Below are 17,986 nucleotides of genomic sequence, written 5' to 3'. Positions count from 1 at the left end.
TCAGACAAAAAGCTACTCTGGACTTCAAAGGAAAGTCTGTTGTCAAAACACATGCAGATATGCCAGCTAATATATATGGATGCTTGGGAAATGCCACAAACAACGGATGATCTCTACAACAGACCTCTAGGAACTTAAGATAACAGAAACCGGACACTGTATCTTCTTTTTGGCCACTGAGCAGCTTTGTCAGAGTGGACAGCTTGATCAGGATATGTCGACAGATAAACTGAGGTTTCATCAAAAAAAAGGAAAATGCAAGGCCTGAGAATGGGGCTTTGCCTTTGGTCTAGACACAGTTTAGTTATATTTTTTCACACCATTCCTACTGGCATGCACTTGAAATCTTATTTGACTATATAACACAAAGCAACTGAACAAAAAATGTGTGTAAGATTCACCCCCATTGTTATGCAAGGCTCATCACAAACTTTTTAGCATTTAGACTATTTTACTAATAACATATAATACTGAACACTGCTGTATGCAGGGTGCCCATTTACATGCTTTATACAACATATAACATAACATGTGATATGTTTTCACCCATATGCATTGTTGTAAAGCAACATATATGCCAAGTTCTAAAGTCCAAGCCCGTGTTATAGCTTCTTTTATGTTAAACATAACTTCTTTGTTTAAAATAGCCACATAAAAAAATAGCCACTGAAGTGAAAACTTGATAGTTCTGAGAAACACAATGAACTACTGGTCTAGCAGAGAGGGACTTGTTCTTTAATGATTTCTACTAATGTGTATTCAGTGAACAACTGTGGCTGGCACTGCTGTTATCTGCTTGTGTGTGCCTTCCACTTTGATAGGCAACAGTCCTACAATCCTACATGGTGCCCAGTCCTTACTAGAACAGTGGATAAAAGATCAAATAAAGAAACGCAATTAGCAGATACTAGTACTTCTTACAGAGGGCATAAAGTGGCCTTTAAAAAGAAACAAACATTTTGGGTTAAACTAAGAAAATGAACAAGCACCCACATATAAACCATGTTTATTTGTTGTTCTTTTTTATTATTATTATTAGTAGTAGTAGTTAAAGCAGACCTCTTTGTCCAGTCAATTAGCAAAGCCCCAGTGTAAAAAAAAGAAAATACCAAAAAGGCCATTAATACTGACAACTGACAACATTCAGATTTGGAACTCAAAATGATCTTAAAAAGGAAAACTTAATCATAATATGCAAGCATTAAAATATATATTTGTTTATAAGTCACAGCTTTGTTTAAAAAAAAAAAAACAGCTGTGCAATGTAAAGTATTGGGAAATTTGGGTTACAAGGGCAGGTAGCACAATTCTTTAATAAAAAAAACACATTTATTTTTATATGGGGACTATTTTGGTCACCCATTCCATTTCTTAAATCTTAAAAAGCATGTTATTACACAAAGATGCTGCGTACAGTAAAAACCTAGGCCTCAAGCGAAGGGAGTTGCATCACAATAACACAGCTCCTGCATGTATTATACAGTGAAACAGCATTTTTCAGTTTTTAAACTGAGCAAGATGCAAAGAATAAATCTGGTGGAGTCGCACATTCATTTTGCTTTCTTTTGCTCCCTCTAGTGGCAGTAATTCACACCCTCTCGTTATTTTATAACCTTATCTCAGGGAGAGTGAGCAAAGTAAGGCCCTCCCATTTATGACATCAGTGCTGTATTGAAGCACAGCTTGGTGCAGCTTCAACTTCAGACTTGTGGTCTATGTAAGTGAATGCTCCCCTCTCCCACTCTTTCCTAGTGCTATTGGAGTGTGCAGACACACATACACACACACATTCCTGTTACTACTAGAACTACAGACTACTCTTGTAGCTGGTACTTTGTGCTTTTGGAACTGAAGACTGAGGGCTCTATTATTGCTGACTCTTTCTGGATTTATTCTCGTGGCTGCATTGTAAACAGGATTTTACTTTTTTTTCTTGATCGTCAGGTAAGTGGTGGTGTTGTTTTTTTTTTGGTTTTTTTAGGTTGTTTTCTCTTTAAAAAGGGACAGTTACTTTTAATTTATTTGAAGGGGGGGGAAAAAAAAAAAAAAAAAAAACCCATCCAAGGCACTGCCATTGGTACCCTACATACATTACCACTATATAGATCACTTCTAGATTATGCAATGGAAACAATATATGTATACACAACTAATATAAAACTAACAGTATAGCAGAGAATCATAGATACTGCATACATTCAATTCTGCAAATTACATTATAAACCCCCCCCCCCCCCCCCCCAAAAAAAAAAACATTGAATAGCATAGCATTTTATTTTGATTTTCATACACACTAAAAACATGTTATAGTTTTCTCTTTGAAGTTCAACATATCTCTTTAACATGGTCAATGGTACAGCTAGGGAGGAGGCAGGTGTTTTTATTTAATACCTTTTTTTTATAGCCAGTTGCTTTAACATATATACACCATAAAATATAGCAATGCTGTTGTTTTTCTTCAAACTTGATGTATGTGTGGTATAATTCCTTAATAGATATTTTCCCATCTCTGAAAGGAAATCAGTAAGCCTTCGTTACATGTAGCAGGACATGACGGACACACAGCTTGCTCACAGTTATCTATTTTTCACAACAATTGCCAACCTTTAATAATGTAACAAGTACAGGCTATCTGTTAATCATCAACTACTTCTGCTTACACGTCCTGGCAGACAAATTCAGAACCTCAATTATGAATTTTAGTGTACTGTCGTAGTAGGATCGACCCCCAAAAAAGAAATAAAAAAATAAATAAATTATAAAACATAGCCTATGCACAATATAAATAAATGCTTCCTAATTCCCAGTGTAATCTTAAAATGCATGACTTGGGTAGATATACTAACTGTGTGACTGGCATAGTTATTAACAAGCCTTGGGAGAGAAATAAACAGCTCATGTTTCCTAAATTAGAAAAAAACTGCAGACTTTGTATGTCATCTGGCCTTGTGCTATTAAAATTAGGGTGTTTGTCTACTGGAAAAAAAAAATGTTTTAATACACTGCTGAGTGGAGTAAGTCCTCAACTAACTTCTCTGTTGTTGCTTTTTTATAGAACATGCAGGAGTACATTTAGCAGCATTTATTTAACTGTGCAATTAAAATATTTCCTACCCAAAATGTACCAAGCAATCCCTATTAATTTGTTCAGATGTAACCATTGTGGTATTAATTCATTTTGACATATAGACAGTCACTTATGAATGATGAAAATTCTTGTCAACAGTAAGTGAATGCTATGTCCATGCATTTTTATTGAGTTTTTGTTTATGCAAGCTGGCCACTTCATGTGAATGTGTGTGGCATGATTAGTATTTCTTGAATGTAGACAAGGATCTGTTTATTCCAATAGCCTTCCGCTGGGGTAAACCTATCTTAGATATTAAATCACTCTTATCTGATCGAGATTATATCAGTTTAGACATCTATATTGAAACAGATTCAACAGCTGTAATTCTAAGCCTGTTGGCTCCATACTGTACCAGTCAGAATCAAGAGATACACTCTGGTACAAACCTAGGACAAATTGGATTTCAAGCTTTCTATAAATAAGGCTCATCACAAGCATTATATTCATTTTTGCATGACTGAAAACCATGCAGTTTTTTGATAATGACAGTTAGGACAACATTGTATATTGCAAACAACAGTGCCTTTTGAGCATAACAACACAGATGAACTCATTTCAGGTACCTGTGTATTGCAGAAACCGATAAAATGAAGACATCAAATATTCTGCTTAAAGATAGTACACTTATACAGAAAAAAACAAAAACACTGATGTCTTTTTTAGCACCTTTTCCCAGAACACTATTACCTTAATACACACATTTTCTTTTTAAAATATTTTAGTAACAAAAAGACATGAAATTTATTTGGATAAGATCTTTTTGCAGTCAAGGCAACATAATTATCTTTGCCTGGATTCTTTCTGCATAACACTTTCTAAAATCAGATAGGAGTTGTGCTTCGTGTCTAGTACACCTCAGGGCGCAAAACCGTAACAGGCACATTTAGTTCTTTGGTATTTAACAAAAAAATATTAATCATTATAAAATACAGGGATTGCAAAATACATTTCAGATAGTACTTTTCATACTTGGAGGAATCCATTGATCTTTAAACAGTCTTTAATTACAGCTTTATGACGATAAAAACCTCACCATGCATAATAAATTAATCTGTTTGTTACAAAAGGTTAAATAATTACAGTTCCTCAAATAAAAAAAAAAAAAAGAAGTGTAGTTAATTTAAGAGGTAAAAGTTCAGCTGAGTAAATACAGTTCAAGGTTTTTCTTTTTTTTTCTGGGGCCTTTGCTGTTCTGCTCCACAGGAGACTTTGTTGTAATTAATGGCGAGTAAAGTGGACAACAGCAGTAGCCATCTGACCTGTAGCTCTTGAAAGGGTGGCTTCTTGCGGTGCTTACCACCCCCAAGTGGGCATAAACTATGCAGGCCTGACACAGCTCTTTTACTCAGTCAAAAGAAAAACATCACTTTACCAGAAAAAGTAAACAAAAGAGAAAGTAGACCTTTAAACCTGTGGTTTATTTTTTGTAGCGTCACCGTTAATTTTAACACGTGTATCTGTAATTGCAAATAGACTTGCACTTCTGGCCTTAAATACATTTAGATTAAACTAGGGGAGTACAATTCTAAATTTAGGAATATATTACTGTTAGGTATTATTTGAAATACAGTAAAATCTGTTTTAGCCCAGTACAGAAAACATTTCCTCAGAACAATGCATTTTTAATACAAAACAAATCTATTCCCTTTTATGCCTCATTTACACAGCCAAAATAAAGAAAAGCAAAAAATCCTAAAATGGAGGAATTTACTACCTGCGTGAAATCTAAAAACCTGTTTCATCCTGACAAATGTTTATAGCACATTACACTTTGTGTTTTTGGAGCATGATAATCTCCCAAACTAGTTAATACACACCAAAACACAGGGCCTAAAGGATTATCAACAGATATTGGTAATCATTTTTTAAAAGTATGTCACCAGTGTCTGAAATCCACACCTTGACTAAGCTTTGTATAAGCAAAACTTCTACTGTAGTTACACCATTTTAAATGAAGTGTCAGGAATTTAAGGAGTTTTCCAGGTAAGATTGTTACTTAGGTTCCACAAGGCAGAAAAGATTGCCTGTACTTGATGAAACAAAACCTACCTTTGTTCTCTTCCATTACTATAAATCCAGATAAGTTGTCCCCTAGACTGGAATTGCCATATATCGTTAAACATTCTACAATGTACAGTTTTTGCACTTTAATACTAAATTCTAGACACAAACCCAAACTATCACAATGTTTATTGGCCCACAAGTTAGTAGACTACTGTTTAGTATATAAATATGTTTATTTGAATTAAAAAGGCAAAGTATACAGTACATATTTAACTGTGTTTTGGAAAGTCATTAAAAAACAAGTTCAATAAATCAGTACTGTGTACTACAGTTATACACAATTCTGTGGTATCATCGTACATTTAAAAAAAAAAAAAAGAACAAGTAAAGGAACTGGTGGTACATTATAGGAATTAAATTGTTTTCCATTTTCATCTTTCTTTACCTGACTGGTGTAAAATATTGGTGTTTAGACCTATTAGTTACTGTGCATTAGCCCTTTTAGAGTTCTACATAGTAGCTATCACATCTTCATTTCATTTAGCCTAAAGCATTCTGATGAAAGGTAAAGTCATATTTTTGATTTCACTTTACAAGTAAGGATAAATGAAGCAGAAGCAAGTTCACCCATAGAAACCTCTGAGCTTTTCCAACCGTGCTCAAGAAATAATTCTCAAGCTTTAACACTTTTTTCTCTCATGGCAGTGAAGGAAAAAAAAACAATTACCAAAAAGTTTTAGCAATAGAAATCTCTTATTCAGGGTACAAAGCACGCTTACATTTTCTACAAAAACTCCAACGTTCCAGGCTCCTCAGGCGCCGATCTAGAGGTCCTTCTGCTTGCCTGGTACTGAACAATAAAACAGCCACTTTTGTGAAATCCGATGATCGTGGAAAATGCTGTCATCCAGGCAGGCCTGTTAGACGGCACTACTATCAAAACAAAGCCAGTATGCATCGCTTATTTATATATAAATACATAAAATGAACTTCCAAATATACATAGTTCAATGCAAACACATCTGCACAAACTGCAAAAAAAAAAATTAAAAGACTGCAATGAACTGCCGGTGTGTATCTGTTATCCCGACTGACGTAAATTGAATGAAAATGCATTCTTTATAACGTTAAGTTACTTTTAAAGGACATAAAAGTTGAGTGGTTTAAAACTATGTATGATGTTAAAATATAATTTACTGGCATTTGATTTAATTTACAAGAAAAACTCAACCCCTAATGCAAGCAGTTTTGGTAGCAGGGCCAAAAGGTATACAAAAGTTTGTTTTTTCACTGTATTCCTGCTGAATAAGCATCAGGAAGATACATGCTTATTTAGACGAATAAAAGCCAGGCAGTATTTGCTTTTGTAGCAAAGCAGTACACATTACAAATATATAAACTCCTAGTTCATGAACATTTATTTCAACTCATAATAATAATAATAATAATAATAATAATAAAGGTAAAATAATGTGATGTTTGATCATAAAATACAATCTGAATTACAATTACTGAAACACTTTGCATGCATGCCTGTTTGGAACAGTTCCATCAGAGTTAGCTTTCACTATATTTAACGCATAGAATTTAATGACTTTAATTAATTTAATTGGTAGGGCATGAGTCAAAGCACAGATCACAAAGGAAACAGCTGTATTAAAACACAAAGCAATTAAACACCTTTTTTTTTTTTTTTTAATATGAAAGCATTTTAGCACATTGCTGTTTTCCTGTTGCCATAGTAAAATGAAGTCAGCACTGTGACAGTCAAATTAGCAAAGTCTTATTTCCTGGTTTGTCTATTTATATTTTTGTCCAGTTAGTTAACAGATATGTATGGCAATACAATACATTGGTCAGGCTCCTTAAAAATAAAAATTAATAAAAAAAAAACAAAAAAAAAAACACTCAAACGCTTCATAATTTTAGAGGATGTGGTAAACTACTCTATAATGAAAGCAATATATATTTCATCTAATGCATTCAATGGAGTGGTGTTTCAATGCACAAAGGCTTTCTAGAAATCCAAAACATTTAGCAACAGCAGCAGCTGTGACAGAGGGCACTTCAACATAAATAGGGTCTGCTCTGAGAATGTCAGTAAAAATACAATTTAAAAGAAAAGAACAAGAGAGCTCTGTTACTTAGATTACCACAGCTGCATCTTTGGTGTCCCTTCATCACGCTTCAATTTAAAAAAGTTTAAACTATTCCTGAAAAGAACCAGTTTTCGTTTATTGCATTTCCTCATTTCTTTAATTCCAAAGTGATTCTGTGGAAAGCAGACGTTTGCTGCTGCACGGCTGGTTTTCAATTCCCTCAGTAATCCCCCCCCCCCTCCCCCTCCCCATCCCCCCTCCCCCTCCCCCGCTTTAGTTAATGGTGGAGACCCCACTCACAAGCACTAAATACACTTGTTGTTCAGCCAGTTTGTTATTGCACAGATTCCTATTAAAAGTAGGTTTGAATTTATGAGAATGGAAGTGCTTTGGGAATGCATATTATATTGATAGTTGGAACCATAAAGGAAAACAAATCCTCCAAGCCATTACTGTACAGTCAGGAAAGGGGTTGACGTGAGACAAGAGGAGGTCAAGTATTACAGTCTGGGATCCAGGTTATACGATCCTTTTACTCCCCCACTTATTTTCTCCCAGGTATCTCCAGTTCCAGTTTAAATTTCCAATCATGTTTCATTTATAATTAATGAGTTCTTTGAGAACCACAGGCTCACAGAACCAGGGGCCTGCCAAGGGAGCATGTGCCAGTGGGGGACATTTTTCTTTTTTTTTTTTTTTTTCATTTTCATTTGTGCCTCAAGTTTAAGCCAACCTTCCAAATCGCTATCCAGTGAATAGAGTGTGACAGAGACTGAGCAAGGCAGCAGGAATCCCCTCCCCTCCCTGTTTCTATTTGGACAGGATCGCTGTAGCTTTTGATATGCAAAGACATTCTTTTCTGCCATCACCATAGAAAACAGGGAGGGCGGTAGGGCAGTGCAAACAATCACAGATGCGGAGAATTGAAGGGAAAGGTTTTATAAAAATCCACAACAGTCCAGCTAATCCAGGTCTCAGAAACGGTGTCCTCTTTCAAAGAGATTCTGTCAGGTCTTTTATCCAAGTGTAATTTGGGTAAAGGGAAAAGGAAATTAATCCTTTGGTACACAAACTTAATGAGCTTGAAGGGGCTTTCGTCTAAAAACTGGACTTTTTCTTCTTAATAAAACCACTATTACAATACTACAGGAAAATGTAGTAGCATAACAAAAAGGGTAGACATTTTTAAATCTGAATGGAATTAGGTAAATACTATTAATCATCACAGTGTTTTGTCATTTCTCACCTACGGTACAGTAGCTAACAATCAAACAATAAACAGAAAAGCAGGTCTCTAACTTTAGCAGGCTCACAATGTGGCAACTACAAAATCAACATGTGGCATCTTGCATATCCAGGAGAGTTTAGCACTGTGCTGTATAGTACTAATCTCTAATACTGCCTTCTGTATACCTTTGTCAACCCTTGTCAGAAGGTTTAACACATTTTCTGTAAAGCTAAAACTCTTTGAAGTACATAGTAATAATCCTAGCCAAAGTTCAAAAGAATCATTATATATTTCATATGCATAGTGCTTTTTATTGCCACCTTTGAAGATTCCATGTACTTTTCTAATCTCAGATATCTGTGCAAAGGCGCTCTTTTTTTAATTTGTTTGTTTTTTAATCTCAATAAAGTCAAAAATGGGCATCTTGAAATAATACCTGATGCATGGTAGCAGGTGTTTTGAAAAACAGGGAATTTGCAGGATGCCAGGTCCTTTTCTTTTCCAGTGATAATGAGGGCTTAAACATCTATTATTCAGCGCAGACTAGTCTGATTTCTGGGACAGATGCTCTGCTTGCAGGATGCTATGTAATTACTGTGGGGAAAAGCAGAAGTGCAGTTGGAGCGCTCCAAACCCAGGGTCAAGCATTTCCATTTTGGTTAAATGCTATCCGTGTGCTTTGTGAGCACCTGACTACCTGACCTTGCGCAACCTGAAAAGTAAAAAGTCTCACTGCAAAGCTAACACCTGCCAAACAGAACATGTTGATTTTAAAAGTGTATTTTGTAATTACTGTATTTGTCTTGTTTAATTCAAATTGTTTCATCCACACTTACTTGCAAGCCTGAGCAGAATTCATTTGCAGAAATCATATAAAATGAATTAACTTAAGAAGCTGTACTATTAAAACACATGGATACTTATATATGTCATACTACCAGGCAGCAATAAAAAACTTTTTTTTTTTAAATGAGGTTTATAATGTTACACAGTAAAAGCAATAGGCAGTGACTGCCTGCCTGGTCCGCAGACCTTTATGAATCAACATGATGCCTTCTTGGTGTATCTTAGATTAACATATCGGACATTTACATAGTAATGATGTTACTGCTCAGACATTTATTACCCTTCAGCTGTACTTGTCAACAGTAATTGTTGCTTGGGATGACGCATTCAGTTTTAATTATATCAAGATAAATTCTGTTACATGGCTAACTTTGTCCATTTTTGAATTGTTCATTCACAGAAGGACCAAGGTTAAAAAGACAGAGAGAGAAAGCTGATTATCCCTTCAGTATGACAACAAGACAATTGTGAGGTTTGGGGCGTCTGGATTTTGTTTTTTTAACTCATGGCTAAGGAGTTAATTTTGATGAAGTATAAAGTAAATGCTTCCTGATACAAACACCTTGGATACTGACTTGGCGTAAAGAAAGGGAAAGGAACAATTGGGCAACCCCTACATGTCGCTCTGTACATGTGGGGTAGATTTATTTGGGAACAATCTACTGTGTGCAATTTACAGCTGGATAATCCAGACCGAAAAAAACAAAATAAAAAAAGGGTTGCCGCTCTGAAGAGGACAGCACATCAGTCAAGCCTCAACAATATGAATGGTTTCCCCAAGGTGAAGCTGGACTTGCTTTTCTCACTCACACTGCAGAAAGGAGCTTTTAAGAGTTTCAAAATGTGTTATTTGGGTTACGGCCGTTAACCACTACACACACACAAAACAAGAGCCTTGGTGCACTATTTTTATTAATAACTGAATCGCCTTCTTGCACAAGAGCAAGAAGCTTAAGGTTTGTCTTCAAGCAGAATTCTTTATATGCCATGGTAAACCCTTTGTTGGAATGATCACTAAGAATTGTGAGACTAGCCAGGAGGTTGACAGTATAAACAAGGATCAGTTGTGCAGCCACTGCCAGTGCAGGAAATAACCAGAGACTGGACCATATTGTTGAAAAGCCCAGTCTTACAAGCTGAAAATTTTCTGCATTGGATTTCCGTGAGCACAGGATTTACCGGCACCTTTAAATCAGGTATGACAAATATTGATGTATTTTTCCTTTATATGCTTGAGAAACTACAACACAATTTATAATCACATTTGCTGGAAAATAGGTCATGATAGCAATATACAAGTAGAATAGTAAATCTGTATTTGACTAATTAAAAGGAAAAGTTAAAATGAGGATGTCATTGCTTCACAGATATACCTCTCCTCATTAAACACCTCTTCACAAAACATCTCCACACATTCAACTTCATATTTATATGATAACTGATCCAATATATTTAACTGTACCTTGTCCTCTTTATTTTTCCATTTAATTTTGTGAGTCTTAAATTTAACATCATGTCTTCATTCAGCTAATTTGATTTATGGCTTATTCCAAGCATTTTGAAATTATATCAAATATTTTTTTTTTTTTAGGACCCCGTCCTAACCCCTTAAGCAATTAAGTCACTTTAAATTTATTGGTTAAATGATTCCCCCATTATCTCTCAGAGTGCACCTGTCAAGCCCAAAGGGGCTTTTATTGTAGCACAAATAGTGTTGAGCAGACAAATTATAACCCAGTTGACCATCTCTCAAAACATTCCCTAAAAGCTGCCTCCTTTTGAATTCTTTCAGGAATCCAAGCCAGACAATGTGTGTGCTAGGATTACGACTTAACTGTAAACAAACACAATTTATGGGCTTCTGCTGATCTATAGACAGGATTTATTATACCACACCTTATCATCAGGTATCCACTGAGTTCCCTTTGGCTTTGTCACTAAAATCTGCACTGAAACACTACAGTGAGACAAGTACACCTGCCATTATACACTACTAAACCGTCAAAGCTGCATACTGCATTATCCGAGTGAAAAACCAAGTCTGGGCTTGATTCATTGTTACGACTATAGCCATTAGAGAAATTCTAGTTTACATAACTATTTCTTTAACTAATTTAAAGAACTACAGGAACCACTCAGACTTAACCCTTCATTCGTTAAGGGTTAACTTACTTTAGATTTTAGAGAAAATATCCGAGGCAACAAAATGATCCAACAAAATTATTTCTGTTTGTAGTCTGCAGTTTTTCCGAAGACATGTTACCCCAGAATTTCCCATGTATTAATCTCTTCTTCATTTTCTCATTCTACAGTAAGAAATATCCATCTGACATACAATTTCACCATTAAGAATGATCTACAAGTGCAAGAGCTTCCTTCTCTTATGGATCCGAATAGGACTATGTCTCAGTTTGATAGGTCACTCCGTCAGCGCTGCTTCCTGCCCCAAGTTGTGTCGCTGTGACGAAACGTTCATTTATTGCAATGACCGAGGTCTGACATCCATTCCCAGTGGGATTCCTGAGGATGCTACAACCCTCTACCTGCAGAACAACCGGATAAACAACGCAGGGATTCTAGCAGGACTGCGGAATTTGAACAAAGTGGAAAGAATTTACCTCTACTGCAACAACTTGGATGAGTTTCCAACTAACCTACCAAAATATGTCAAGGAACTTCATTTGCAGGAGAATAATATTAGAACTATCACACACAACTCACTAGCTCAAATTCCTTACATCGAGGAACTACATATGGATGATAACTCTGTTTCGGCAGTCAGTATAGATGAAGGGGCATTTCAAGACAGCAACCACCTTCGACTTCTGTTCCTTTCTCGGAATCACCTTAGCACCATCCCTGTAGGTCTCCCAACAACCATTGAAGAGCTAAGATTTGATGATAACCGTATATCTTTCATAACTGAGCAGTCCTTGCAGGATCTTATAAACTTGAAACGTCTAGTTTTAGATGGAAACCTTTTAAACAATCATGGAATAGGAGAGATGGCGTTTATCAACCTTGTTAACCTAACTGAGCTGTCTTTGGTTCGCAACTCTCTCACAGCTCCACCAAGGAACCTGCCAGGCACTTCCCTAAAAAAGCTCAATCTCCAGGAAAACCACATCAACAGAGTGCCAGCCAATGCATTTTCATATCTCAGACAATTATACCGCCTGGACTTATCCAGCAACAACTTGAGCAGTTTGCCCCTGGGTGTCTTCGATGATCTAGACAACCTAACTCAGCTGTTGTTGCGCAATAATCCTTGGTACTGTGACTGCAGAATGATATGGGTGCGGGATTGGTTGCGTAGCTTGCCAGCTAGGGTTAATGTACGTGGGTTGATGTGCCAAGCACCTGATAAAGTAAAAGGGATGGCTATTAAAGACCTCGCTAACACTTTGTTTGACTGCAAAGAGCTAGAAATACCCCTCACTACTCAAACCACAACTGTGGTTTCAAACACACTGCCAACATTCAGAGGCCAGTGGCCTGCATCTGTGACCAAAAGACCAGCAGTCAAAGGACCTGACTTGAAAAAAATCTACCACTCCACAACAACCCCAGCCAGGAAAATCATTACAATAAGTGTGAAATCTATCAGCACTGAAACTATTCACATTTCCTGGAAAGTCGCACAGTCTCTGACAGCCTTGCGACTTAGCTGGCTGAAGATAGGCCACAACCCTGCTTTTGGTTCCATCACTGAAACTATTGTTCAAGGATATACAACCGAGTATTTACTCACAGCACTTGAGCCAGAGTCTTCATACCGGATATGCATGGTTCCTATGGAAACCAATAATTTACATCTGTCTGATGATACGCCTGTCTGTATACAAACCGAGACTGCATCTCTAAAAATGTACAACCCCACAACAACTCTGAACCGGGAGCAAGAGAAGGAACCTTACAAAAACTCTAGCTTGCCTTTGGCAGCTATTATAGGAGGAGCTGTGGCACTTTTGGCAATTATAATGCTAGCATTGGTTTGCTGGTATGTTCACAGAAATGGCTCTCTGTTTTCAAGGAACTGTGCATACAACAAAGGCCGTAGAAGAAAGGACGACTATGCCGAGGCTGGAACCAAGAAGGACAACTCTATCTTAGAAATTAGAGAAACTTCTTTTCAAATGATACCAATAAACAATGAGCCAGTGACAGTGTCAAAGGAGGATTTTGTAATACATACCATATTCCCACCTAATGGCTTGAGCATATATAAGAACAATCACAGTGAAGGTAGCAGTAGCAACAGAAGCTACAGAGACAGTGGCATTCCAGATTCAGATCATTCTCATTCATGATAATGAACAACATATTTTAAGACTTTAATTAAAAATATGGGACTTAAACTGGTCACTCTTCAATTGCAAAACACTGGATTTTAAAAGACTGAAGAAGCAATGTTCTGTACATTTGCCATATAATTTATATTTAAGAACTTTTATTAAAAGATTTGAATTACAGGTTATCACTGGACTGTGAGGGGACACCTGGTCACTAACTGTAATTCTATATTTTAGAAATTTGTAGTTATTTGTACTGTATTATCTTTGCTTAAGGTTTCAGACCAATTAAATTGTGTGTTCTGAAATATGGCGACTTGTCAACTGTGAAAGTGGATTTTTTTTTTTTTTTTTTTTTTTTACTGTGTTGAACAATCAGACTTTTTAAAAATTACATTTCAGAACCTTGTAATATAAGCACAGGTCATTTTTAACTTGGTTGGTATTGTAACTATCGATAAAACACAACAGTAAACTGCAGTTAAAATGGTCCATTGCAGGGGGAACCACAGAAAAAGAACGACAGGTCTGTGAACCACATTTAAGATGAAGTCTTTTCCAAATAGGTAGTGATGGGCAACACAATGATTTGAAAAGGTATTTTTCATAAGAATATATGTTGCAGTATCAATAAATGTCAGGCAGTTTCTGCTTTGGAGTGGCAGTGCAAAGATTATGCTCCATACCTACCACTGCCTTAGGTTACTTGCCGTACAAAATAAACTAAGCACAGGCTAACACAACCGAAAACCTACCACAAACTGGAAAATAACAAGCAGAGACAGTGGTCGTTAAAACAAAGCCTAACAACTCAAAAAGGTGATATTGCAATGCAACATTTGTCAACTTTGTGCACAATATGTGATAGCTTGGAAAAACAGGCATTTAAAAAGCAAAATATTGCATCTGGCTTTTTTTTTTATTTTTTATTAAATAAATAAAGAAAGAAAGAAAGAAAACGTTTTTTTTTTTTTTTAAACCACAATTTAAATGTTCTTTACAACTGAAAACCAAAGTGCATTGTACGCCCTTTGGACAGTATTGTATGTGCCTTGATCCAATGCTTATTGTATTTAGCTTTTTAAAAATCAGTGACTTAACTTTTTTCATACATAATTGAATATGAGAAAATTTTGGTCATATTGCTGAATAAAAGTGAATAAAAACAAACTGTGTTGTGCTGAATTTACTGTTGCAATGTTACATTTCTAGGCATCCTGGATGCTGGTTCTGAATACCAAAATATCTCGAATAACAAAAAAATATTTAAGAAATTACTACTCAGTCTGCTGTCCTCAGTTGGTCTTTTGTCTGCAAAGCCCTGTAATGCATCCAATATCTGGATAAAGTGCGAGATATTATTCAATACCACAGAAACGCTAGATTAGTAGAAAACACAAAATGATACTCAATTAGATATACCCCCCAGGCACAAGAAAAATGTGTGACTTGATGTATGGCTGGCATTCAAGGTACAGAATCATACTGTGCTTGTACCATAGTGTCACTGAGCTTTAAGTACATCCAAGACAGTGTTTAAAGTGGTTTGGAAAAGGTGCCAGTATGCACAAAAAAATGTTTGTGGAGGGGTTGGATGATTTTACCACATCCAGCCAGAGTTACGGATTATGTATAATTTTAAATGCCATCTACAATATGTTATTATTAAGCTATTTTTAAAAGAACCTGTTAGTGTTTTAATGTTATACAATAAAAACATAACATTGTTTTACTGTTAATTGCTTTTAGACTACACAACATAAAAGGTCTGTATACATTAATTATTTTTTTTGTTTGTTTTAGTGACTGCTGTTGAAGTTTTGGGGTGCTTCCAATTGGGAATATACTACATGCTACCCACTGGTCGGCTCATGTTACACCTTGAATAGACAATTATTTAACTTATTTGCATCACGACAGAACCAGATATTGTTGTTTACACCAACAATCAACGAATGAATCCTTGCGGGGGAGTTTCTTTGCTCTTGTCTGATGTGAAGATGAGAAGTTTGCTAATTTAATTCAGGCTTAGTGCCGGCTTCTTTTTAGTTCTGATGTTGTTGTCCAAACTGTCGGAATCGTCACTCGGTGATTACTCAGTCAGAGTGCTTTGGCTGGCTTAAATTGCTCTTTTCATTTAACCTCCTAAAACTATTACACAAAAATAAGAACAGTTGAAATTCAACACGAAACGTATCAGTAAGATTTGACTGGTATGATTTCCAACACATAAGTAATGCATAAAATTTGTGGGTACAGTGACCTGCCGGAGAAGTGCTCCCGGAGAATAAGGGCATGACCTCCCAGGTGAAACACACTCACACTGTGTAGAGTCACTGAAGTCAAGAACGTTTTTTTAGTTTGTAACCAAAGAGGCCCAGACAGGGTGTTTTGCAGGAGTAAAAGATTTATATAAATCGCCTCCCCACCGCCCCCTAAATTTTTCTTCATTTGCTGGTATGCCATACCTTCAGTTTTTTTTCTTACCACTATGCATACCAGCGTACACCACCCCATTTTAACCACTGGTCCAAGAGTAATTAGCAAACATATTTTATACCTGATGAGAAAAATCAAAAGACTAAATGCTGACAAATGAAGTATAATTAATTAGCTTTTTTTTATCTATTTGCAAGATTACCCATGTAACCAGGAGGTCCCCGGTTCATATCAGTCACTGACTCACTGTGTGCCTCTGAGCAAGTCACTTAACCCCTTTATACTCTGGTCTTTCAGTTGTTGTAAGTGACTCTGCAGCTGATGCATAGCTCACACACCCTAGTCTCTAAGTGGCCTTGGATTGAGGGGTCTGCTAAATAAACAAACAAATAATGGTACTAAACTCATCAGTCTTAAGAAAGAGCAGTAAAAATATGTATGAAATGCATTTCTGAATAAACCATTTCTGCAAAATTAACAAAAGCAGACCTGATGAAAAAAGCTGTCCCTAACCGATCTTTGATCTACGGTAAACATATAGCGCTGTATTCTGTTCACAGCACAAAATAACGAATGCAAGCACGAACAGGGCTTGCCCCTGATTCTGTGGCGTATAAATGGAGCGAAGTCATAAAAAAAACAAACCCACTGCACTGAAACGGTACTCTGAAAACATGTCTTGCGCCATTACAGAGCACCTGCCTCATTGCCACGGGTCGGCATAAATTTTGGGGTGTGGTATCATTAACATATTTGCCAAAGCACTTCTGATGACAGCACAATGAGGTCCCAAATAGACAACTGAGCACTGTGTTAAGACCCGCTGAAACCGGGTTTATTTATTGGCACAATCAGAAACTTAAATTGAACACACTGTAAAAAGCAAAGTAGTCCTAAGTAGCAACTGAGTATATTTGGACTGACACAGAAAGAGGAAATCAAAGAAAGAAAAAGTATAAACGTCCTTAGACAAATACCATTAAAAAAAAATACTCCAAAGCGGTTACCTTTCTTGTTTACTGTTCACATGACAACGATGGTTTAAATCAGCTTATCCGTGCATCTGTACTGGCTTTTCTGTGACCTGTACTGTACAGTAGGAGGTGGGACAAAGTCAGTGTTGCATTGTTATTTTGATTTAGTTTGCTTAAATTTAGTTTTCAGCATTGGAGGTACAATACCAAAAATGGACGACAAAGCAAAAAAAGCTAAGTATATTTCAGCTGAGGATCGTGTCAAAACATTTCCCAATGAAACTTAACATGCAGTTGGAGGTAAATTGTTTTGCACATCTTGTAATGTGACTGGAGAAAATACAATCGATCGCTATTTAGCTTCAGAATCACACATTAAATGAAAGGCTACCACAGAGGCTGTTAAACAGAATGTAAAACAAATAGCTTTGTGGCGGGGTACCCTCGCCCCTGTACGTATTTTGTGTTTGTGTGGTGTGCTATTGTTTATATGTATGTATGCAGTGGTGAAGAGAGTGTGGGTTATGTAGCATGGGTGATTTAAAATGTATATTTGTATTTAAGCATGGGGAGTGCAGAGTAAAGCGTGCATTTATATGTGGGCACAATGATTGCACAAATTAGTTCACGAGCAGACTGTGCAGACATGCAAGTGAATGATTAACACTAGAGCGACCATGTTTATAGGCATACCTACAACAACAACGACCAGTCAATTTGACGAGCATATTAAAAACAACATAAATATTAGAATGAAAGGACAAACAATTGAATATAAGTTTTATCCAGGAATGTCATATAAAGCATCTGCACAACTGAAACATTGTAAATAAACGGTCATTCTTTCTTTGTCAGGGTAATTAGTACATACAGTTAGGAAAAGTCAGTAAAGCACAGCTCCGTGTCTCAAAAACGCACCGCAATTTAAATTTAAATTCCAAAAACAGTCAAAATGACCGCCTTGGTCGTTCTAG

At 36.4% G+C, this 17,986-nt stretch overlaps 2 protein-coding genes across 2 annotated transcripts in view; one reads left to right on the top strand and one right to left on the bottom strand.

Moving 5' to 3' along the window:
- Positions 1 to 17,986, bottom strand: part of macrod2 (mono-ADP ribosylhydrolase 2) — a 754,657-nt gene that overhangs the window by 630,663 nt on the left and 106,008 nt on the right. The window lies entirely within an intron of this gene.
- Positions 1,535 to 16,200, top strand: flrt3 (fibronectin leucine rich transmembrane 3). The gene is made up of 3 exons (XM_041252937.1): positions 1,535 to 1,944; positions 9,708 to 10,503; positions 11,620 to 16,200. The coding sequence occupies exon 3, from the start codon at positions 11,659 to 11,661 to the stop codon at positions 13,615 to 13,617; it is 1,959 nt and encodes a 652-aa protein (XP_041108871.1). The 5' UTR covers positions 1,535 to 1,944; positions 9,708 to 10,503; positions 11,620 to 11,658; the 3' UTR covers positions 13,618 to 16,200.

The sequence above is a fragment of the Polyodon spathula genome, chromosome 6, assembly GCF_017654505.1.
Source record: "Polyodon spathula isolate WHYD16114869_AA chromosome 6, ASM1765450v1, whole genome shotgun sequence".
Lineage (NCBI taxonomy): Eukaryota > Metazoa > Chordata > Actinopteri > Acipenseriformes > Polyodontidae > Polyodon > Polyodon spathula.
This window is presented reverse-complemented; position numbering and strand designations above follow the sequence as displayed.